Raw genomic sequence first — 25871 nt, forward strand, 5'->3', positions numbered from 1 at the left:
GGCTCTTTCCAAAATAAAAGCTATACTATACGCTTCTTCTGGGCTATATTCTCAGCAGCATATTGTAGCGGGTCAGGGCTGTTCGGGGTTCTGTTTGTACAGTTATGTTTTGTTTATGTTGCCATAGTGACGGGTGACGCCCTCTCGCTGCGACGGTGTGTCCTTCCGGGGTCAGAGGGCGCCCTGTGTGTTGTTGTTGTTGTTGCTGTGCGGTTGCCGCGCTGAGCAGTTAGCTAGCGGCAGTGTTCTTCTGCAGATGTCAATAAACGGCTGTGCTCCCTGGCTAGCTCACGGGAAGCAAGACCAAACGACACCTCCGTCTCCTCCTTGTCTGAGCTCGCCACAATATTAAACATATCAGGTCCCCTTAAGGAGAATCATGTGCTAACGGCTGTCTAAATGACTCGGGTAAAGTTTGTAGCATGCATGCTTGTTGTTTTTGTCTGCTTCCACTTGTCTTTGCACTAGGATGCTGTCGGAGTAAATGTGCAGTCATATTCGTTGTGTTCCCACTAGTGCTGTCAGCGTTAATCTCGTTGAAATGACGTTAACGCCACAACACGGCAAATCTCCGTTAACGAGCTACCCCTGATCGCACCGTGCGTGGGGCTGGACGGCCAACACGTTAACGAGCTAACTGCGCTAACACACTAGTTCCCACCCATGTAATTGAGCATTGCGTGGCACATCCAACATACTGTTTTACTTTAGTCCATGACGCGCATACGTCACATGAAAACCAAAATAATTCCAAACGCCAGATCTGAATGAGGGTGGGGGAGGTCCATGTTGCAAGGAGAGCTTAACTTCTGTCTCGCTAGTTTGCCCTGCGCTCTTCCTTCTGACGATGCTGTCTGTGTTGAGCGCTCAGTGGATCTGCGCTCGACAGTGCAGCCTAGGCGGAGTAGTCGAACACAGATCCACTGAGCGCTCCACACAGACAGCATCGTCAGAAGGAAAGTTGATAAAATAAATTACAAATTTTGTATTGTTCGATACATATGCGTACCGAACCGAAAGCACTGTATCGAACGGTTCAATATATATACGAGTATCGTTGCACCCCTACTTATTACCCGTCAGTCTACCGTTGTTTACAGCGCTGTCGGCCGCTGTCTTTTTTTTTAAAACTTTACTTAAATGACCTCGGACAAGAAATCCTAATTTCTGCCGTTCAATACTGATGAAATTTAAACTTTTTAAAATTATGCAAACTTGCAGAATATTTTTAAGGTTACCTGCTATAAAAAGCCAGGACTGGAAAATCTCTTTCATGTTTTTCTGTTTTATCCTCAGTTACTTTCACACAAAGGCATGTGCTGTGATGCTCACACCTCTGATGAAGTCTCACAGTGTCAGTACTGATAAATGATCAGAACTATAATATTTCTGACTGTCTGAGGCTAAATCCAATCAAATCGGGACCTCGTGAATTGGAATCAAATGGATTATAGAAATCAGTGACGATACCCAGCCCTAGTGAGCAGCCTAGGCCCGGCAGAAGTGGAGGTAGCTGTGGGTAATAGTAAAGATGAAAAGAACTATTGATAACTTTTTGTTAAGGCCTGATCCGTCTGAAGTTCATAGCCAGCTCTGACACGGAGCCATCAATCTCTGAGCGTTGAAAAAGCACAGTGTATCCAGAAAACACATTACAGTATATGCTGCGATAAATGCACTGCCCAAGTGTCCCCTCTAACACTGCCTTTCAGCAGCAGGCAGCAGCAAACAGGTCGTCAGAGGCCGATGTGATGATTAAGTTTGACATTGTCTACAATATTGCCAAAGAGTGCCAACGCTCTTTAAGCACAAGCACTTTTTCAGTAACTTATCTTTCTTGTAGAAATGTGCTCCAAACAAAGAACTTTGTGTTGACAAGATTGTTAGTTAACCATTTACAAATTAATAGTGTCTGTATGGACAGCAATTTCCCCCCAAAAAGTGCACATGTAAAACTGTGGTTTTAAGCAATGTGGTTGAAAAATTTGGGTGCGCCTAACTGGTGCTGGTGCGTCTCAGAAAAAAAGAAAGACGCACCAGTGCAACCACAGCAAAAGGTTAGTCTAGAGCCCTGGTGTGGCAGATAAGTTAGACAGGAATTACAGGACTCTTTGCTTTCTGAGAACTGCAGTTTGCTCCACCTTCTGAAATGATGAAATAAGCCGTCTATCAGGTGACACAGTTGTCTGTGGGCACTGAGAACTGGCTAACATCTGCTAAATGAATTTAGAATATAACACTCATGGGGAGTGTAATAGTCTAGCTTAGTTATAGCACAGAGGCTAACAGTAGCCTGGCTAACAATAGGCAGATTTCCACACATAGTCAGACCCTCTCTGCACGCTCACTTTGAGACAGCAAAATTTACCTGAAGAATTCTAGAAAACAAAAGCACAGCACAGGGTTGAGACAGCTTTGTTAAGAATAAACTTATATGGAGGACGGGGCTGTGGCCCCCCCACACCCTCTAGCAGATCATTACATGAAGGAACCTTTTAAAAACAAGCGCGTCCATGCTCACAGGTGTACACACGGGTGATCACACCCACAAACTACACCCTTTTTGGCTCCTACCTCAAAGCACACTGTGTTCTGTTGATCTTACGTGCTGCACAATAATGTTTAATATTTAGTATTTACTGTCATATTCCCATAGATCATTGTGATGTTGTTTATTCTATTACTCTTGTTCTCTTCTGCTTGTTTTCTTTTTTCTTTCTCAGCAGGTGATCCAGGTGATTGATATATGCATTTTTTTTCTCTGCCCGTTCTGTTGGTTTTTGTCTTTTGCCCTTCTCCCCCGTCCCTCTTCTCAGCTGTTTCTCTTTCCCTCTTTCTTTCTCCCCTTCTTTCCTCCAGTCAAGTCTGTCCCATGTTCAGTAAGTGAAAATAAAATAAACAATAAAAGGTGAATCAAATGGACCATTACGGCAAGGCTGGGATGGTCAGTTTGGTAAAGTAAATCCGTTGGGCATCTTTCTTTGCCTTTAGACAACAATTCTGATGCAAAAGAGCCAAACGGGACAGGCCAAAAAAAAAAAAGAAGAATAAACTTATAAAAGTTTAATAACTAGATTTACTCATCACTTCTACAAAAATAAATACATTCTGGTCTATATTTACACACATGTATTGCTTAATCTGTGTAGCGGACCACCAGGGGACTCCACTCACACCCAGCGAGAAGGGAAATGGGAAGAATGATGTTTCTGGGTTCTAAGGGATGTTTTGCCTCCTTGTGAAATCAGTTTAGTAAGCTGAGAATAAAGTTGGAGAGAAATGTGACGAGCTCTTGCGTCGTCCTTACATACCTCCACACCTGGATATTAGGGATGCAAAAAAAGAGTAGTTCTGAATATCTCTAAAGATTTGTTAGCTTAACAACCTTGAATGTTTGTTCCTGCTTGCTTTGATTTGACCTTCCGCTGTTGTGTGGAGAGTGCGCAATAGTTAGCAATAGAAGAGTCATTGTTTGGAAGTACTTGCTTCTCATTGGGTGAACACAGAGATAGAGCTGATCTTAATTTCTTTCATTCAAATACAAGCAATGAGAAAGAATGTTAAACAATCGTTTTTATATCCAAACACGTGCCTTAGTTGACTTTTTTGAGTGCAGGCCGGTCAGCCTTTAATCATCCCATTCTTCATCCATTATTTGTCTCGACTCAGCCAATGTGGTTGTGTTGGTCGCTCTGGCACAAACAGCACACACAAACTGGTCCCACAAGTGTCCATGCAGCGCTCAGCATAGCGGTCTCTACATCTGTACTCCTTGACCCTGTGATCCAACTGCTGTAGGCAGAATCTGGACTCAGTGCTGAACATAACATCCCTCCACTTTTTCAGCTTCCAGTGGCATGTTGCTGACACCAGTGCAAACAGGCCTGAGTAGGAAGGGCAGTCATGGCAGGCCTCCTGGCAGCCCTGTGAGGCCAAAGATTGGCTCAGTGTAGTCTGTTCTGGATTGTCTGACTGTGGGCCATATTGTCCTGCAATCCTTGACTGCAAATCTGTAGAAGACTGCCTACAGGTCCCAAGTACTGACACAGGGAGGAAATTATCTTCTTGGGACGCAAACGTCACAGCCTGTCCCTGACATCTCCCATTGGAACTTGACCTTTAATTTGTAGATGGTACTAGGGCTCACTCCAAATAATGCAGCAACTTATTTGTTGGAAGAAAATATTGAAGTTGCCCTGTGGCATTCGCCCTATCCACATCAGTCAAACGTGGCAGACACCACCTGACCGCTGTAGCAGGGTCCATGCTCATAGATCCTGACAGTCAGGCACCTGATTGTCAGCCCATGAGGTACTAGAAGCTCAAAACATGAGCCAAAAATTTGCTGTTTTGTAGTGGCAGAGAAGAGCTGGCAATTTTTTTATGGGACCAACCCACAAATGTGTCCCTGTTAATAAAATAAACAGGCTTTCCAACAGTGTAAGATTTAATGCCAAGAAGCATCGTTACAGCAAAGACATAATTGGTCAAACACACTTATTTTTACATGTCAAAATGACGCCAGGAAGAGGACGTTCAGTACTAAAGGTCACGGAGTAAAAATAAACATCACAATTAGGTATTTACATAATCTGCCATTAATCAAATAACAGCATGAAAGGTAATAATTTCAGACTCTACATGGCCACACAAAAGCCCGAGCAGCGGTGGAAAACATTTCTTTTGAACATTTATACAAGTAACCAGGTGCCTCAGCTTACTGGCTAACAAGGATTGTTTATGTTCTGTATATCATGTCCCAGTCTCGGTAATGGAACTAATAGACTAACTGCAGCTTTCTTATAAGAGGTATTTATGTACAATTAGCTCACCTTAAATTGTAGGTGAAATAAATAAAGGTGAATATTAACGCACATTCACACCACTGCCCCAAAGTGCCGCCTTCCTCTTTTCCGTTTACAGATTTAATCCTTAAAACCATTTTTAAGGCTCGCGCAGCCGTGTTTGTACCTAACCGCGTGCGGGATGCAGGTGGGACTGTTCTTGGAAATGGCAGGAGTTGGCAAATATGTTTGAAGTTAGCGTAAATACAACCGGAAATGATGAATGTTGTAGCTGTATTTAGGCTTAAAACAAATTGTTTAATTAATGATAAACTACAGCAGGAAATACAATGAAATCTGAAATTTTTATTAGACTTATTACTATGGACTTTCTTATTTTGAAATACGACACCGGAAGTTGTTTTAAATGCGTATTCGTTTATTATACGGGTCAACAACTGCTGCTTTACCAGAAAGCAGAAGGTGATCAAGTAACGTAATTTGGCGATGTGACATGTATGTCAGCCAACCTGCGTACGGTTGAAAAGTTTTCAGTGTGTGTTGTCCGCTGTTTTAAATGGTGCTGCGGTAAGGAGTGCTGCAGTCTTGTAAAAGGTGAGTTATAGTCGGAGCAGTTAACTACTTGTAGCGCATGAGAGCGAAGTTTTGGTGGAGCTGCAAGCTTCCCTACTTTGCTAGCTAGTAGCTTACCTTTTCTAGCCTGCTAAAGTAATAGAGCGTTGGCCACACCGAAATAACGAAGCCAACGTAAACTCAACACCTTTTCATTCACTATAGTCGCATCTGTTCAGCAACACTCGCGCCATATTTACGGTTTCAGGCTTCAGCGAGCCGCTTTGAATGTACACTTAAGTTAGCAAGCTAAGCTATCTGTTAAACTTCCCTGTTCCGCTCGCTAGTCAAGTGCCAAGGATGTAAACATATGGCTCTGTCGATACCACCGCTGTTCTCCGCTCAGTTTGACTCTTGTTTTTATTTTTTAAACACACGCTTTGGTTCATTATCTTGTCGTCCACGTCACATTGGTTGGTAATACAAGGCAATGCCTCAGTGATAAATTAGTCATATGTTTCTTAGAAAGTTCCAGTCAGACTGATTTGGGGGTGTGAGCTCATATTGTTTACATCAAAGATGTTTTTCTTTTTTAATGTTGTCATTTTCTTTGAGGAAAATTGGAATCGTAGTTTTTACTTATTTTTCGGGAATGCATGCCCCAGAGTTGTTAACAGCTCATCTGCATAGCTCATAAAAACTGTCTGATTAGCAGTTTCATGGTCAGATAAGGCCTGTTCCTTTGTTGTGCCAAAAACTGATTTCCAACGTTTTTTTTTCCATGTGTGATGTCTTTACTTATGTTGGTAAGTAGACTTAAGTAAACAGGATTTACAAAGTAGTTATATATAAAATTGAAAAATTACCTGTTCTTTAAGTGTTTTTGTGTATTATTTCACCCATATTATACATTTGGCCATCTAAAATATCTTTAGAGAAGTATTGTTATATTTGTTGCAATTTCTGACAGACCTACCTTGGAAAAAGTCATTTTTAATGTCAATGAGACTTTTATTTTTTTTAACTGAGTAAATAAAGGATGTATAAAAGCCAGTCTGCCAAAAACTGATTGTGCCTACTTCATATCATTCATGAGGGATACATTTGACACATATTTCATATGTTGTAGGCCAACAAAATATTTTTAGCAGTTTAAATATGGGCAGTCACTTACCGGGAATCATTTTTTGGCAGTAGATCACTTTTTGACACAACACCTTCATTTGGTCGCTATATAAGGTAACCCATATCTGGAGTTGAATGCACTTTTGAACTTGCTTTTCGTATCTTTACATTGGTACTTTTAATTTGAAGTCCAAACATTTGTCAGTGCAAGTGAAGGAGCCCATCATTAGGGAGAATGAAGAACAGATAAACCTATGAGAAAGGCAGATAAAACTTTAAGAGTGGCCAAATCAGCGATCTGGTAAATTCTTAAAAAAAATAAATGTATTTGGCACCTCAGCGAATGGCCTGGAAGGCCTGTGTGGAAAATCATCATGTATTTTTTTTTTTAATACATTAAAAAAAAAAAATCATCATTTCCGTCACACTTAAAGGTCCCTTTTTACTCCTGAGATGGGAAGATCTAAGATTAATTTTGGTTTAAACATTATTTATTTTCTGTCAGAGGTTGAACATGAACATACATAAATCAACTGTAATGTATTACTACTGTATTTTAAATAAATAACAGCGGTGTATGTATAATAAACAAAATTATTTATTGTGATTAGGCAAAAGTTTCATGTGTTTCAGAAGAACACCAATGAACCGGAAAACGGAGTATTTTGGTCTGTTCCAATAAAATAAAGTAGCTATTAAACAAAAAATCTGATAGTGTATTGTTTTTGGTGTAAAAACAGCTAGTTTGAAGTTGCTGGGGAACAATTCCACAAATAGATAAAGGAGGAAAAAGAACATATTTTGTCTCCTCAGTAGAAGATCAATAACTCTTTAAACATAAACAAAACAGACACTCCAGTTAGGGCTGGGCCATATTATACCGTTCACGGTAATACCGGTATAATGTTAGGCAACGATAGGAAAATGAAATATCGCGATAGAATATGAGTAAAACGCGCATACGCAGTGCCTTTGTTTTCATACGCACATGGCCGATTGTTGAGTGAAACAGATGAACCAGAATTGGTTTGTAAAAATGGTGCAACTTCCGTGATGTGGAACTGGTTTGGTGTTTGTCCGTCAGATACACGACAAAGCACATTTTTTTGCAGAACATGCAAGCGGCCGTCGTTATTGTCGTATTTGTCGGACTAAGATGCTCTTAAATCTGGGAGTAATCTGGGTCCTAAACTCCGTATATTTGACTTCAGGTCAAACAACACTGCAGCATCACTGAGAGTTAAAAACTGTCTAAATTCTTTCATCTTTAATAAAACGATCAGCATTGCTGCTTTACCAGGTGTAACTATGAAGTTTAACTTCCAGGCATCCATGAAAACAAAAGTTATTACATTTAACAGAGTTAGAAGTTAGCAGGAAGCTAGCGGAAGTTAGCTCGCTAGTTTCGCTAGTTACCTAAGCATGATATAGCATGTTCTGACTGAGAGATTTCTGAAAAAAATCAAACGTACAGCTCTGCTATCACTTCCAACATAAATGAAGACAGGAAACTAAACAGCAGTGACGTTTGTAGGGTTACTGAAGTTGGGCTAGCTGGTATATAATGATGTGCTACCTGATCGCTAGCGACACAGCTATGTTAGCATAACATAAACAGTGAAGCTGGAGGACGAACACTAACACTTTTCCACTTATAAAAGTTAACGTTAAAGTTCCTAATAGTTAGAGACAAATGCAATCGCATGGCAGGATGCTGTAAACGGACCAAACTTCAGTCAGGAGAACAACTGAGATAATCCATCCACAATACAAGGTTAGTCATTAATATACTGCAACAACATGGGAATAGAGCAGAATTCATTCATTAATAAATCAATGGTACAGAAGTGGAGGAAGCAAGAAGAATGAGTTTAATAAAGTTTGATTTATCTGACTGCTTTGTTTCGCTTAATGTGCCTTATAATCCCGTGCACCTTATGGTCCGAAAAATACGTACTGCACACTGCAGTTTAATGTTGCAAAGCACCTCTTTTTAACTTCAGTGGATATTATACATGGTTATGCTCAGGATATGTCAGCCCATTTCTACTGGAAATGCCTTTTGGTTAAACTTTCAGCAAGGAATTTGCATTTGCACTGTTAAATTTTTATAAAGCTTTAATGTACATAAAAACCAGCTTCTTGTTTAAGTAAAAATAAATGGAAGGTTGTCTTTTTGCGCTAGTAATGTTGTGGAGTTGTATTTTGTCTCGCATCAATTATATCGTCAGTTATATCGTTATCGCAAATTTTCAAATATATATCATGATAAATATTTTTGGCCATATCGCCCTGCTCTAACTCCAGTTATTCTCCAAGGGGAACAGAGAGAACATAAAGTGTGGTTAATGACGTGGGCAGTGAGACTCTCATATGGATCCAATGTTGTAGTGAAAACAGCTGTTCAGCAGCGTCTCTAGCCTCCATGTGTGTGGGGAAAAGCCCAGTGAGAGAAATGTTAATGATCACAGAGCTACGCAGGTCAGTTACTTTAATGAGCTGCATAAAGCCGATGTTTGCGATTCTTGTCTTATAACGGCGTTACCTGGCTTTGGGGAAACAAACTTCAGTCCTAACATACCACTGTGTAGCAGCCCAAACATTAGGAACATTAGCTGCCGGTTGCTCCTCCTCCACTCTCACAGGGCTCCAATTCTACTTCAAACACATGAATGATTTGTGCAGCACTATTGTCGTTGGGCTTTCATGTTGTCTGTCAAAATAGGGATGGGATGGGCTCTATTGACTATATATATTGACCATGTTTTCTGAATAATTATTTGGTTTTATCACCCAGGTCTAGACACTGGCATGAATGTGAATACAGAACATTTACAACAAGGTGCAAACCACTGGTTACACTCAAGAACAGGAAGGGTGGATGCTACTAGATTACTTGTATAATGCAAATGGATAAGCATAGCAAAGCATACCACAACAGCAACGTAAGGGTGTCTAAGAAATGTGATATTCTCCCATGGCCAAGTCAGCCACCTGATCTCAACCCAGTAGCGCATACTTTTCAGTTACTGTGGTCCAAAGTGAGGGCAGAGAGACCTACAGACAAGCACAGACTGGAAGTGGCTGCAGGCCTGACAGAGCATCTCAGAGACTAAGCACTTGATGTCCATGGGGCTTAGGGTAGTCACTGACTGCTTGTTCACCCAAGTAATGAACCTCATCTTCAGTATTAGCGTGCTTGTTTGTCAAAGCGTTTTACTTTTTATCCTCTGGAAGTTGGAACTCTTATAAAAATACTTTTGTCAAACCCCCTTGAGTGACTCAAGTGCAGTCTTTCAGTCTGCACTTGAGTCACGTCATAATTGTTTGATTTAAAGTCCACTGCTACAGTGTACAGAGGCAAAATAACATGGAATGTATTATTGTCCAACTTATGGACTTAACTCATATTATTTGTAGGATATATTTTTTGCATTTCATTGTGTGAAAATCAGTAACGTATCTGTCATATGGCATCAGCTGATATTGTTTGCCTAGTGTTGCTCGCCCGGTCCTCTTCTGTCATTATTGTGTGAATGCCGTGATCACCAGTTTTGCTTCCCGGGCTGAGCCATGTTTTAGCTCAGTGAGATGAGCAGCTGTTCTCAGAGTGGGAGGCCGGGGTTCAAATCCCGCTTATGGCAACATTTTTTTCAGTTAATAGTTCAACCTTTTCAGATCTTTTCAACGAGAATGTCAGCTTCTTCACCACTTTTCAGCATAATTTTCAGTGTTTTCACCTCTTTTCAGCACAAATTCCAGATTATTCAGCTAATATCAGCACAAACGTCAGATTCTTTACCTCTTTTCAGTTTCTTCAGCTCTTTTCAGAAGTTTGATTTCCTTGAGCTCTTTACAGCCGAAAGTTTAAATGTTCAACTCTTTTTCAGCACAAATTTCAGTCACTTCTTCTCTTTTCAGCAGTTTTCAGCTTCTTCACCTCTATTCAGCATAAAGTTCAACAACTTCACCTCTTTTCAGCAGAAATCTCAGCCTCTTCTTCTCTTTTCAGTATAATTTTCAGGTTCTTCATCTCTTTTTTTGCTGAACATTCTGCTTCTTCACCTCTTCTGAGCACCATTTAGCTTCTTCCGCACAGTGCACATTTTTTCTCTCATCATATCTTTGTTTGAGACTAGAACTGGTTTGGCTCAATGGGTTGAGCAGCCGCCGTGAGATTTGGTGGCAAAGGTTCGAATCCTACATGTGACATTTGCTGCACATCTTCCCTGCTTGCATGTACTCTGCTTTATTGACGCTGCTTGGTGTACCCTTTCAAAGACAGCCATTTTCAGCAAAGACTCCAGCTTCTACACAGTGTTTTTTCAGCAGGTTCTCCTTCTGCTGTTTTCAGATTCCACTACACGGCATTCACACAGCAGTTTTCGCAGGAAATGCAACTTTTTCTAGTTCTTTGTTCTTCTACCATATTCTAGTTGTTCCAACCTTTGCTGGTTAACTCCTCCCTCAGTTTTCAGCCGATATTCACCATTCAAACTTTAAACTGTTCTGCTCCTTCTGCTAATGCCTGCTATATCTTTTGGTGCTCATAACTTTTATACTTTTTGAGATATTAAGCTTTTTATGCCATTTTTTTGGCCCATTTTGCTGAATGGGACCACATTATCAGTTAACACTTCAACTGTTTAAACTCTTTTCCACACATTTTTCAGCTTTTTCACCTCTTTTTAGCAAAATTTTCAAAAGTTCCAGCTTCTTCAACTGTTCTCAGCACAAACTTCAGGTTCTTTACCTCTTTTCAGCAAAAAAATTCTGCTGGTTCACCTCTTTTCAGAACAATTTTTAGCTTTTTTTCACCTCTTTTTAGCACAATATTTAGTCTCTTCTGCTCTTTTCAACACGATTTTCAGGTTCCTTATCTCATCTTTTTGCTGAACATTCAGCATTTTCACCTCTTTTCAGCATAATTTAGCTTCTTCTGCACAGTGCACATTTTTTTTCTCTCATCATGTCTTTGGTTGAGACCAGAACTGGTTTGGCGCAGTCGGATGCGCAGCTGCCGTGAGATCTGGTAGCAAGGGTTCGAGTCCTACATGTGACAGATGCTGCACATCTTCCCTGCTTGCATGTAATCTGCTTTCTTGACACTCTTCATTGTACCCTTTCACATACAGCCATCTTCAGCAAGCATTTCTGCTTCTACACCTCTTTTCAGCAGATAATTCTGCTTTTCAGCTGTTTTCAGCAGATTCCACTACACGGCATTCACACTGCATTTTCGCAGGAAATGCAACTTTTTCTAGTTGCTAATTGCTGTTCTTTTCACTCTGTCTAATCTGCTGACCTGGCCTTTTTTCCTCCTGTGTTCCTGGATTCACAGGATAACCATGGCAATGTGGATCCAGGCCCAGCAGCTGCAGGGTGATGCCTTGCACCAGATGCAGGCCTTGTACGGCCAGCACTTCCCCATTGAGGTGCGGCACTACCTGGCCCAGTGGATTGAAAGCCAACTCTGGTATGCAGAATTACACCAGTCTCTTTCCAGTCCTGCCCAACTTTATTTAGATGGCACATTTAAAACGGCAATATTAACCAATGTCATGTACATAAAATAGGGTCACACACACGATACTCAGTAAATAAATAAATAAAAACTAACTGTAATCAGTGTGTTTCTGTGTGTGTTTATATAACAAACCAGACCTGGATCAGTGAGTGGTGTTGGTGAAGGCTGTGCATTCTATTAACAGTTTAAAAACAATGGTACCGTTCACAGGGACTCAGTGGAGTTGGATAACCCAGCAGAGGAAACCAAAGCCAAGCGTCTGTTGGATAATCTGGTGGCCGAGCTCCAAAAGAAAGCCCAGGTCCAGGGAGGAGAGGACGGCTTTCTGCTCAAGATCAAGCTAGGTCACTATGCTAGCCAGCTAAAGGTACGTGTTGGCTACAAGAAAAATGATGGTGTGTTACTACTGGAACCTTTGTCCCAACATTTCCCTCATATATTTTGTGTAAACTTGTGCTGATGTTGTTTAGTTTTTATACAAGCACATCTCCACAGCTCAGATCTAGACCCTGGGTCGTGTTTATTAAACTTCAGTCTTTTCTAATACGGCTGAGGAGAAGCCCTCAGATTTTCTTGTCTACATGTGTGTTTGGGTTGCAGAACATTTAGCTTCTTTCCTGTCGGTTTGTCTTTTTTCATTAATGTTAATCTAATGTTCTGATGTGTGCCGGGTGGCGGCCAGGAGCGGAGGCCCTGGCGGACTGACCCCCGGCTGCCAAGACTGGCAATAGGGACATGGAATGTCACCTCTCTGGTGGGGAAGGAGCCTGAGTTAGTGCGTGAGGTTGAGAGGTACCGGCTAGATATAGTCGGGCTCACCTCTACGCATGGCTTGGGCTCTAGAACCAGTCTCCTGGAGAGGGGCTGGACTCTGTCTCAGTCTGGAGTTGCCCCTGGTGAGAGGCGGCGGGCTGGGGTGGGTATTCTAATATCCCCTCGGCTTGCTGCCGGTACGTTGGGGTTTTTCCCGGTGGACGAGAGGGTTTGTTCTCTGCGCCTTAGGGTCGGGGAACGGGTCCTGACTGTCATCTGCGCTTATGCGCCGAGTGGCAGTTCGGAGTACCCAGCCTTCTTAGAGTCCCTGGGGGGGGTGCTGGAAGGTGCTCCACCTGGAGACTCTGTTGTCCTGCTGGGAGACTTCAATGCTCACGTGGGTAACGACAGCGAGACCTGGAGGGGCGTGAACCCAAGCGGTGCTTTGTTATTGGACTTCTGTGCTAATCACAGTTTGGCCATAACGAACACCCGGTTCGAACATAAGAGTGTCCATAAGTGCACGTGGCACCAGGATGCTCTAGGCCGTAGGTCGATGATCGATTTTGTAATCGTATCACCAGTCCTGCGACCATATGTTCTGGACACTCGGGTAAAGAGAGGGGCTGAGCTGTCAACTGATCACCACCTGGTGGTGAGTTGGATCAGGTGGCGGGGGAGGACGCTGGACAGACCTGGTGCACCTAAACGCGTAGTGAGGGTGTGCTGGGAACGTCTAGCAGAGGCCCCAGTCCGCGAGATCTTCAACGCACACCTCCGGCAGAGCTTCAACAGCATTCCGAGGGAGACTGGGGACATTGAGTCTGAATGGACCATGTTCAGCGTCTCCATTGCCGAAGCTGCTGCATTGAGCTGCGGCCGCAAGGTGGTTGGTGCCTGCCGTGGTGGTAATCCCCGAACCAAATGGTGGACACCAGAGGTGAAGGGAGCCACCAGGCTGAAGAAGGAGTCCTATCGGGCTTGGTTAGCCTGTGGGACTCCGGAGGCAGCCGACAGGTATCGACAGGCCAAGCGGAATGCGGCTGGGGCAGTGGCTGAAGCAAAAACTCGGGTGTGGGAGGAGTTCGGAGAGGCCATGGAAAAAGACTTTCGGACTGCCTCGAAGAGATTCTGGCAAACCGCCAGGCGTCTCAGGAGGGGAAAGCGGTGCTCTACCTGCACTGTGTATAGTGCTGGTGGAGCGCTGCTGACGTCGACTGAGAAAATTGTTATGCGGCGGAAGGAATACTTCGAGGACCTCCTTAATCCCACTGACACGTCTTCCGAGGAGGAAGCAGAGTCTGGGGATGAGGGGAATGACCTGCCAATTTCCGGGGGTGAGGTCACTGAGGCAGTTAAACAACTCCTTGGTGGCAGAGCCCCTGGTGTTGATGAGGTCCGCCCCGAGTTGTAGGGCTGTCCTGGTTGACACGCCTCTGCAATGTTGCGTGGAGATCAGGGGCAGTACCTGTGGACTGGCAGACCGGGGTGGTGGTCCCCATCTTTAAGAAGGGGGACCGGAGGGTGTGTTCCAACTACAGGGGGATCACACTCCTCAGCCTCCCTGGAAAAGTCTATGCCAGGGTGCTGGAAAGGAGAGTTTGTCCGCTAGTCGAACCTCGGATGCAGGAGGAACAATGCGGTTTTCGTCCTGGTCGCGGAACACTGGACCAGCTCTTTATCCTCTCGAGGATACTTGAGGGTGCATGGGAGTTTGCCCAACCAGTCTACATGTGTTTTGTGGACTTGGAGAAGGCATTCGACCGTGTCCCTTGGGGTGTCCTGTGGGAGGTGTTGCGGGAGTATTGGGTGTCTGGCCCATTGCTACGGGCCATTCGATCCCTATACAACCGTTGCAAGAGCTTGGTTCGCATTGCCGGCAATAAGTCGGACTCGTTCCCGGTGGGTGATGGGCTCCGCCAGGGCTGCCCTTTGTCTCCGGTTCTGTTCATAATTTTTATGGACAGGATTTCTAGGCGCAGCGAAGTGGCAGAGGGCTTTCACTTTGGTGGCCTCAGAATCTCATCTCTGATTTTTGCGGATGATGTGGTTCTGTTGGCTTCATCGGGTGAGGGCCTCCAGCTCGCACTGGAACGGTTCGCAGCCGAGTGTGAAGCAGCGGGAATGAGGATCAGCACCTCCAAATCTGAGGCCATGGTTCTCAGCCGGAAAAGGGTGGAGTGCCCACTCCGGGTCGGGGATGAGTTCCTGCCCCAAGTGGAGGAGTTCAAGTATCTCGGGGTCTTGTTCTCGAGTGATGGGAGAAGGGAGCCGGAGATCGACAGACGGATTGGGGCTCCAGCTGCAGTAATGCGGACGCTGCACCGGTCCGTCGTGGTGAAGAGGGAGCTGAGTGTAAAAGCGAAGCTCTCAATTTACCGGTCGATCTACGTCCCTACCCTCACCTATGGCCACGAGCTGTGGGTAGTGACCGAAAGAACGAGATCGCGGATACAAGCGGCAGAAATGAGCTTCCTCCGAAGGGTGGCTGGCCTCTCCCTTAGAGATAGGGTGAGAAGTTCGGCCATCCGGGAGGGGCTCAGAGTAGAGCAGCTGCTGCTCCACATCGAAAGGAGCCAGCTGAGGTGGTTCGGGCATCTGACAAGGATGCCCCCTGGGCGCCTCCTGGGTGAGGTGTTCCAGGCATGTCCCACCGGGAGGAGGCCCCGGGGCAGACCCAGGACACGCTGGAGAGATAATATCTCTCGGCTGGCCTGGGAACGCCTTGGTGTTCCCCCGGATAAGCTGGAGGAGGTGGCTGGGGAGAGGGAGGTCTGGGCCTCTTTGCTTAGGCTGCTGCCCCCGCGACCCGGTCTCGGATAAAGTGGATGAAGATGGATGGATGTTCTGATGTTTAATAGATGATTGTGTTTAAGTGCACACTGACTGTTTTCTGGCTTCTTACATCTTAAGTTACAATGTGTATATTTCTTACTACAATACAGCATCTTTATGAAATTGGTAAGAACAACAGCTGCTTTAGTTTTAGGTTCCAAAGCCTTCTTGGAGACTATATATGAATTGTGGTCAGGAAGTTCCAGGAACAGCCTTTAAAATAATCAAAAGCATGACCTGAATAAAAGTAAAGACCTTCTTCTTCTTCACCTCCTCACAATTTTCAGTACAGCTGTGGTTTTATCTCTGTGTACAAGTCTCATCATGCTCAGTTGTCCGTGTCTCTGATGACTGCTCGATGTTCTACGGTCTGTCAAAACTGTTATTCCTGAGCTTGCACTTCATTTTCAGGAAGTATTAGAAAGAATGACCTAAAAACAGCTGATGATGGAGTTATCTGAACATATACAAACGTCCTCAACATAATCAGTACCATGGCTCGCTAGTGTTAATGCTTTATACTGTGGACGCTGTCCCTTTCCTATTGGTGGAAAAATGCACCACGTCACGAAGCATTTGGTTACTGAGAAAAAGGGAGAAGTTGTGGGAGCGATGGCAAAAGTAAGAGTGGCAATATCAGCAGCAAGTTTTGAGATTTTAGAAATTTAAGACATTTGGCACGTTTGGAATGTTGTGTAGTCATTTTTGTGTGTCAACACAATAATACGACAAAAGCAGACTGCAGTGTAAACGCTTCCTTCAGGTAGACACAGGAGTGATGCGCCCTCGTGTTTGTCAGACATGTGATGTGCTTCTGTCTTGACAGGAGCGATTCCTGATTGATCTGCAAATAGTTGTGCAAAAACCACAGAGGCTGCATCTTAATGTAAACAGTTTTTAAAGGTGAAATAGTCAAAATGGTCAGTTATACCCTTGACCCCACATTGTCTGGATGGTAGTATCTGTATATACCCGTACATACTTTTCATCACTGATTAATAGAGAATAACTTTACCTCCATTTAAGAGATGCAGGCTTTTGAACTGAGCACAAATAACAAGCTAGCTGGTGTCTTTCCTGTTTAGTCCGGACGACGCTGCAGCCGCGTTTGTCAGTAAGAACGTCAAATTTCATTTTGGCTGACCTCAGAACAGTTTCCCACTTTGCCTCAGTCCATTTTAAATGAACTTTGGCCCAGACAAGACAGCAGAGTGTCTGCTACTACTTCTACGACTACTTCTGAAATTCAATTCAATATTGAGTTTCTACCTTGACCCTTGCACACAGAGATTTCTCCAGAGTCTTTGAATCTTTTGATATCATCACTGTAGATTATGAAGACTTTGATAGCACTATATATGTGTGTGTGTGTGTGTGTGTGTGTGTGTGTGCTGCATTTGCTCGTCATGTGAGCTCATATACAAGCTGAAGCAGAAAAAGTTGTGACACCTGTTATCCTGTTATCTCTGACTCGAGCGTCAGGTTTTGTCAAACCAGTTAATTCAAAGAAGCCTTGCATGTGTTCTCAGAATGAAAGATGTGTATAATAACTATTGTAATAAACTCAGTTTGGGTTTATGCATATAACATTAAATTACATCAATGACCACATAAAGAGGCTTTATGCTGTTAGGTAAAGACCCAACAGGAGAAAACTAATCAGTCACACAGTCTGAGAAAGCACTCTGACCTGTCCTCCAGCAGAGCCAGGCCCAGGGAAGGGCAGCTATCTGCCACGACCATGGAGGGTTGAAGAGGTTGAACTGGCATTAGTTTGTTGAGTTTGTATGCTTAACTCTGTGTCTGGAGTTTTTTGTTTTTGGTGGGTTTTTAATGTGTAGTTAAAAGATTTTGGATCTTTCATGCATATAAAATATTTAAACGATAATGTCAAAAATCAAGCCTGTATTACTTTAATATAAGCAAAGGCATGAATCAACTACACATAAAGAACGTTGCATCCTGATGTGATTAAGTGTGTGTCTGTTTTGTAGAGCACCTACGACCGTTGTCCTCTGGAACTGGTCCGCTGCATTAAACACATCCTGCAGTCAGAGCAGAGGCTCGTTCAAGAAGCTACAAATGTAAGTCGAAGAAATTGCTGCGTTAATACTGCAGGAATCAGGGTTGTGGGTAGGTTAGGAACCATACATAACAGCTACAGCTTTTGTCTATCTGGCCTGTTGCAGCTTGCTAGGCTGCATATACCAACAACTCGGAGCACAAGAAGAAACAAGTCCTCCTGAGTAGTAAGAGGATACGTATCCCCATTTGTTCTAGATATAGGGGCAGGTTGATAACCACGGTGGAGCCCAGAGGGAGCAGGAGGACGGGAGAAGCTCACAGTGTGGAGTGCCTAACCTCAGTCTTTAAACCAGCATGTTTGAAGTTACCAGGTTAATGCACAGTTCAGTTGCCAACTAATAATATGTGAAAGCGCTTCTCGCTTTGTTTTGGTCATCAGTATGTTCAAGATGGAAATCACGGCAAAAGACAGAGCAGAATGATACATGTGCAGACAGTTTGACTGTGATATGAAAACTTGACAGTCCAGGGGTCGATTGATCCGATTAAAAAGGTGTTTTCAGTTTGAAGCATACGTCCCCAAACAAAAATACAGCGGAGGACAGAGTGCAGAAACATCTGTATGTGCACTTATTCTGCAGGAGTAACATTAAGCTAATATGTAGAGCAATAAACAATAGCATCATACTGACTGCATTATATTTCATGCAAAATAAATAAATAGCAAATTTCTGGGGAAAGGTTTGTAGTTGGTACATACAGTTTCACCAGAAAGCACGCCATCCCACATCCTACTCACCCCACTCATAGTGTCTTCCTTGCAGGTGTTCATATTCAGTTGCCTTTAGTTATTGTCGTACACAGAAGGTGTAAATAAGAGTTTTGGGAGCAGATTTTGTCCTGATTTTGTTTTAAGCCTTCATCATCTGTTTGGTGTCTAGGCCAGCAGTGGAAGTGGGAGCCAGGCCATGGACACGCTATCACAGCGCCACCAGCAGATCAACCAGGCCTTTGAGGAGCTCCGACTAGCCACACAGGAAACTGAGAATGAACTGAGAAAGCTGCAGCAGAGCCAGGAGTACTTCATCATCCAGTACCAGGAGAACATGCGCATTCAAGGTAAGGAGGAGAGAGAGAAACACAAGTGGTAAGAATGTAGAAGCAAATAAGCCCACCAGTACAACTGGAACCATTTTAGATTTGAATCTATTCTTTAAGTTCTGCTGGTTTTCCCACCAGAACACAACAACCTGTAACTGTTTGCATCACACTCGGAGCTCTTTCTCCCTATCCCTGTCTCTTTCTCTTTAGACAATATCCACAAAAAGTTAATTTACTGAAGACTAAAGAAAACTGCAACCACATTGCTCAATCAAACATAAACAGCATATCAGATGTTTAAATGGAGAAAATGTGTAATTAAAACAAAATATCAGTTCATTTTAATTAGACTCTTTGGACTTGAACCTAACCTGCTCCGGAGCAGCTATGACCTTCACTGGACCATCGCTCTGACCTCCGTGAATAACAGGAGGGCCCAAAGTCTGTCTTTCACATCAGTGATAAATTTTGTTATTCTAGTTCTAAAATTTAATATATGATCCTAAAACAGGACACCTACAGTGTACTGCTGACCTCATATTAAATTTTTGCTAAGCTGAAATTCTTAAAAGTTGAGAGAATCAGAATCAGATCTTTGAAGCTCCACGCCAAAAAACCCGTCAAAAATTGTCCTCAGTGTAAAATTGTAAAGACTTTCATATCTCATCATCTACAGCAGGGCTGTCAGGATTTACACTGAGAGCCACATACAGCTCGATTTGATCTGAAGCGGGCCGGACTCATGACTCTGTTTTCTGTCATTGTAAAGAAGTCACATATTTAACTGTTTTTCTACATGATGAAGGTAAATCTGCTGTGACAAAGAAGGAAATCTGTCAGCACGACTCTTTGGACTGTACGAAATAAACGTGTAAAATTACAGAAAATGTTCTGGTAGCTCATTGACTGTCCAGTTTTTTTGTTTTTGTAGTTGTAAAAAAACTGAAATCTCAATAGAAACTTTTCTCTTTTTCACAAAGTTACATTGTTTTTATTAGAGAAAGAGCTAAGTGTTGCAATTTGGCATTATTTTGTGAAAGTTGAAATTTCTTCGGTGTTGAATAGCAGAAATTAGCCTTTCTTGTCAGAGGTACCGTATTTTTTTGGACCATAAGGCGCATAAAGCAAAACAAAACAGTCAGATAAGTCAAACTTTCCCCAACTCATTCTTCGTGCTTCCTCCATTTCTGTACCACTGATTCATTAACGCTGTATTCTATCACAGCTGCTCTATTCCCATGTTGTTGTAGTATATGAATCACTAACTTCGTACTGTGGATGGATTATCTCAGTTGTTCTCCTGACTGAAGTTTGGTCCGTTTACAGCATCCTGCCATGCGATTGCATTTGTCTCTAACCATCAGGAACCTTCACGTTAACTTTTATCGAGTGGAAAAGTGTTAGTGTTCATCCTCCAGCTTCACTGTTTATGCTAACATAGCTGTGTCGCTAGCGATCAGGTAGCACATCATTATATACCAGCTAGCCCAACTTCAGTAACCCTACAAACGTCACTGCTGTTTAGTTTCCTGTCTTCATTTATGTTGGAAGTGATAGCAGAGCTGTACGTTTGAATTTTTCAGAAATCTCTCAGTCAGAACCAGAGATGGGCAGTAACGCGTTACAAGTAACGCGTTACTGTAATCCGATTACTTTTTCCGAGTAACGGGTAAAGTAAGGGATTACTATTGCAAAAACGGTAATTAGATTACCGTTACTTTCCCATAGGAACGCTGCGTTACTGCGTTACTAAAACCGTGATTTCTTTGCGAGAATGTCTCATGACAGTGACGTAAGCGAGTGCGACGTTCGTGACAACAGCTGTGTGCAGATCAACAATGGATCACATATCGAGTGCAGGAGAGAGTATGAGCGTGCAGCGTTTAAAGCGTGGAAGTACTGACCTTACTTTGAGTTTGATTCCATAAAAAGTGACAAAAACATTAGTGTCCGCTGTGCGTGGGAAGAAAACTTCTTTTTACAGAGAAAAAACCCCTAAACTTCCAAGCAAGCACCGAGTAGCTACGACGTAATGGGAAACTCACAGAGAAACTCGCGGATTCTTCCACTGACCGCGGCACACCTGCACCAGGGTAAACCTCCGCCTGCCCCACTCCTGCTTTACAGGTGAAAATAGAGCAACAGGACCGCTGAGTCTTTGACTTTATTTATTTTCTGCTGTGTTTTACTTGCATCTATTTGAAAGAGTGAGTGTAAACACACACAAAAAAAATTATGTGCTGGAATGTGCAGAAAATAGGTTTAAATGTTAAACAAATTTCTTCCAGTCAGAGAATGTTGCATATAATTAAATTTTTGCTTGATGCATAAAGTTAAAAGCTTAAAACTAATAAAACAAGTTTTAAAAAGAGACTTTTCCATTTGATTACATTTTATATGATGGATTATGTAGAAAAAGTAGAATTGGGCTGAAAGATCTATCGCTTTATCACCTCTTCAGGTTGTAAATCGTGTTTTTAAAAAGTAACTAAGTAACTAAGTAATTAATTACTTATGAAAATAAGTAATCAGTAAAGTAACGGGATTACTTTTTTGGGGAAGTAATCAGTAATTAGTTACTGATTACTTTTTTCAAGTAATTTGACCAACACTGGTCAGAACATGCTACATCATGTTTAGGTGGAATCGAGCTAACTTCCTGCTAACTTCTAACTCTGTTAAATGTAATAAATCCTGTTTTCATGGATGCCTGGATGTTAAACTTACTTGTTACACCTGGTAAAGCAGCAATGCTGATCATTTTATTAAGGTGAAATAATTTAGACAGTTTTTAACTCTCAGTGATGCTGCAGTGTTCGTTTGACTTTGGGACCTGAATTTACGGAGTTTAGGACTCAGATTCCTCAGCGAGGCTCCTGACTACCTCCTGACTATGGCAGCCGTAAAGCTCCAACAATCCAACAAGCGGTGCGACTTCATAGCAACCAAAGTCGTACTAAAACATTTTTGGCAGATTTTTGAGCGCCGTGTAGCACATACACCACATTGTTAAGTTTGTGTATGCTGTACAGTGCAGCGAGGAATGCTCAGACCTCTACATTGGAGAGACCAAAACAGCCACTTCACAAGCGCATGGCACAACACAGAAGAGCCACATCCACAGGACAAGACTCAGCAGTCCATCTGCATCTTAAGGATAAAGGACACTCTTTCGAGGATGCCAATGTTCACATTTTGGACAGAGAGGACAGATGGTTTGAAAGAGGAGTGAAAGAAGCATCTATGTCCACTGTGAGCGACCATCTTTGAACAGAGGCGGTGGTTTACGACACCAACTCTCTGCCATCTATAATCCAGTTTTGAGATCCTCCCCAGACGCCTTAACGCCCACTCACATCCTGGGCCATCTGACCTCAGGAATTCGCATGATAAGGTGGGGCCAGGTTTCACAATGAGCTCACCCGAAACTCTGGCTGATTGGGACCCACACCCAGTTTCACACCTTGGCTCAGGTGATTAGAGGATCATCAGGGGGTCCTTTTGTCCCTCTGTGGGGGGTCACTCCCACTAGGTTTATATCTGGGACTCTCCACCATTTGACCTTAGAACTGAAGAAGCTTCTCGGATGAGAGGTGAAACGTCTTCAAGTAACTTAAAGAAGTCCAGACGCTTTTCTTTGCAAGCTCCTTTGACTACGATGACCTGGATGACTGAGAACCTTCACAGACTATCCCAGAGAAGTGAAGCGAGTGTGTAAGTTCATCCCTGAATGTTTGCAGAGTATTTCCATGTTAAGCTTAACAGCTGATATATGGAGCCACAGCTGGACTGGCCATCGGAGCTCCATACTGAGGTGAAAAGGAAGCGATTTGTCCTGGACTTCAGCTAGAATTAAAAAATGGACACAAAGCTGGAGTTATTCTGCCTTTGCTGCGCAGTTGTATCTACTTCTCTCATTCTCTCCCCTCCCTCTCCTCTTATTACTTCCATCCATCCATCCATCCATTCGCTTCCGCTTATCCTTTTCAGGGTCGCTGGAGCCTATCCCAGCTGTCATAGGGCGAGAGGCGGGGTACACCCTGGACAGGTCGCCAGTCTGTCGCAGGGCCAACACACAGGGACAGACAACCATTCGCACTCACTTTCACTCACACATTCACACCTAGTGGCAATTTGGATTATCCAGTTAACCTATCCCCACAAGCTGCATGTCTTTGGACGGTGGGAGGAAGCCGGAGTACCCGGAGGGAACCCACGCAAACACGGGGAGAACATGCTAACTCCACACAGAAAGACCCCGGCCTGATGGTGGAATTGAACTCAGGACCTTCTTGCTGTGCGGCAACAGTGCTAACCACCGTGCTGCCCTCTTACTTTTATTACTTCAAACAAGAAATTGATCAATGATCAGCTGATCGGCTTTTCTGCCGCAAGTCCAGTCTTTCTTGTTTGTTTATCGCCCACTTTTCTCTAGAAAGAGGAGACCAGCGGATAGACAACAGCAGCACGTTTAAGCTTGATCAGCTGTTGTTAGAATTTATTTAATACTACTTTCTAGTATCAGCTGATGTTTGCTGGAGCCACAGCTGTAAAGTTGCTGGTCATGATGTCGGTTTGTTTATGTGGTGAGAGGGAAACATGAAGATGAAACCAGGAGATGTCCTTACTGGATCATCAGAGCTGAACTGGTGATGGAGAAACAGGTTTACCTTTTAGGTGACATGAATGAGTTGAAAGGAAGTTATGAACTGTTTCTGAGAGACAAATAACACCAGGATCCTTTTCTATGTAGCTGACAGCTGGCAACTGTGCAGGGGCGGGTCTAGCAAAGTTTTGCCAGGGGCCCAGGTAGGGCATTAACAGGGAGAGGGGGGCACAAGGAAATACTTTTCTTTGTTATGTCATTTAAAACTTTGAATAAATAATTATCTGAATCTTACAACAAAAGTGGTTATCTGATTAAATGTATAGAAGTCCATTACTGTATATAGTAACTGTTAAGTCTAATATACCCTAGTAAGCTATAGTACTTTTTCCTTTGGGAAGATACCATCTGTGCAGTCTGCAGTTCTGTTGAAGAAAGATGTTGAATCTATTTAATTATTGTAGAAAAATAATTTATTTCTGTCCATTTGTTTTACACTTGCATTAAATTAAAGTTGATTACATCAATTAAGGGTGGGGGGTGGTTCCCTAATACTATTAGTTAACCCTATTAGTTAGGTAGGTAAGTACTCTTTAAAATACCAGAATAGGGAGGATGGTGTAGGTTTAAATTTATTAGATTGATCAGTGATGCTGAACTATAAAATGTTTTGGGTGCAGTGTATTTTTTGCATGCAGGTATAACAGAATAGCTTCAATTCAATTTCAATTCAATTGTATTTATATGGACAATCTGATATCCTCGTGTTGGCGTTGTTCCCACATCATCATAATTAATGTTTTTCCAGGGTCCACATTACAAGTGACCAATCACCTTCTTGTGACATCATACTTTTGCGACTTCAAAAAATACCCGCCTTCAAAAACAAATGTTCTTCGAGAAAACGGCTTTTGTCCGCCGATCCAGCAATTTGAATTCCACTCAAGATACTTTTCTTTAATAAACAGTAAGCATTATACATATATTTTCCTTGAAATGGCTGAAATGGATAGCTGTTTGTTTGCTAGTGATAGGCTACTTGCGAACCAGTGTTCTCCAGAGAATTGCGTGTCAATGTATTATAATATATAATAAATGTACAGGTGAATATAGCTGTCATAAAAATGTTGTCAGGCAACATTGCAGTAGCTTCCCTGATCATTTTACAAACATAAGTGAATAGAATTTGAACTAAAAGGCCTAGACCAATGGTTCTGTGAATCAAAATATCACCTGGAAACATAATTAACTGGTCCATAGCTGTGAAACTGGACATGAGTTCTTGATTCTATGGAGATTAACAGTAATCCAGAAATTTACAAATTTGTCCTGGGCCATCGTGTTAATGTTTTAATTACACAGTCTCCCAGGGACAACAATTACACAGTGTCCCTGCAATTTTGCCTGACCCAACCCCCGGGCCACGAAACACCAAAAAAGTTGGGGAACGCTGGTCTAGAGAACACTGGTTAGCTAATGCTGTTGTCAAGTAGCCTATCACTAGCAAACAAACAGCAAGCCAAGTGAGGAACATATGTATAATGCTTACCGTTTAAAACGTATCCTAAAAGAACTACAAATTCGGCAGACAGGCGGCGGTTTCTCGCAAGTGAAGCGGAGCGCTGGATTGACAGACAGAGGCGGGCACAAGTGAAGAAAATTTGTTTTAAGGTGGGTATTTCGAAGTCGCAGAAGTATGACGTCACAAGAAGGTGATTGGTCACTTGCAATGTTGAACTTGGAACAACATTTATTATGATGATGTGGGAACAACGCCAACACGAGGATATCAGATCGTCCGTATTTATATAGCGCCAAATCACAACAAAAGTTGCCTCAAGGCGCTTCATAGATACAGAGAAAAACCCAACAATCATATGACCCCCTATGAGCAAGCACTTTGGTGACAGTGGGAAGGAAAAACTCCCTTTTAACAGGAAGAAACCTCCAGCAGAACCAGGCTCAGGGAGGGGCGGGGCCATCTGCTGTGATTGGTTGGAATGAGAGAAGGAAGACAGGATAAAAGACATGCTGTGGAAGAGAGACAGAGGTTAATAACAGATATGATTCAATGCAGAGAGGTCTGTTAATACATAGTGAGTGAGAAAGGTGACTGGAAAGGAAAAACTCAGTGCATCATGGGAATCCCCAGCAGCCTACGTCTATTGCAGCATAACTAAGGGCGGATTCAGGGTCACCTGGTCCAGCCCTAACTATATGCTTTAGCAAAAAGGAAAGTTTGAAGCCTAATCTTGAAAGTAGAGATAGTGTCTGTCTCCTGAATCCAAACTGGAAGCTGGTTCCACAGAAGAGGGGCCTGAAAACTGAAGGCTCTGCCTCCCATTCTACTTTTAAATACTCTAGGAACAACAAGTAGGCCTGCAGAGCGAGAGCGAAGTGCTCTAACAGGGTGATATGGTACTACAAGGTCATTAAGATAAGATGGGGCCTGATTATTTAAGACCTTGTATGTGAGGAGCAGGATTTTGAATTCTGGATTTAACAGGAAGCCAATGAAGGGAAGCCAAAACAGGAGAAATAT

General features: G+C 42.9%; 1 protein-coding gene across 2 annotated transcripts in view; it reads left to right on the forward strand.

Moving 5' to 3' along the window:
* Window positions 1–5227: 5227 nt before the first annotated feature.
* The window catches only part of LOC308390777 (signal transducer and activator of transcription 5B-like), a 54644-nt gene continuing 34000 nt past the window's right edge, over window positions 5228–25871 (forward strand). Inside the window, exons 1-5 of one of the 2 annotated variants that reach the window (XM_080873048.1) lie at window positions 5228–5399; window positions 11824–11958; window positions 12220–12376; window positions 17592–17681; window positions 18564–18741. In XM_080873048.1, the coding sequence (XP_080729174.1) occupies window positions 11831–11958; window positions 12220–12376; window positions 17592–17681; window positions 18564–18741 (553 nt within the window). In that variant the 5' untranslated portion in view covers window positions 5228–5399; window positions 11824–11830. The remainder of the gene's footprint in view (window positions 5400–11823; window positions 11959–12219; window positions 12377–17591; window positions 17682–18563; window positions 18742–25871) is intronic. The other variant, XM_080873049.1, reaches the window with a different exon arrangement.

This window comes from Rhamphochromis sp. 'chilingali', assembly GCF_963969265.1.
Source record: "Rhamphochromis sp. 'chilingali' genome assembly, chromosome: 22".
Taxonomy (NCBI): domain Eukaryota; kingdom Metazoa; phylum Chordata; class Actinopteri; order Cichliformes; family Cichlidae; genus Rhamphochromis; species Rhamphochromis sp. 'chilingali'.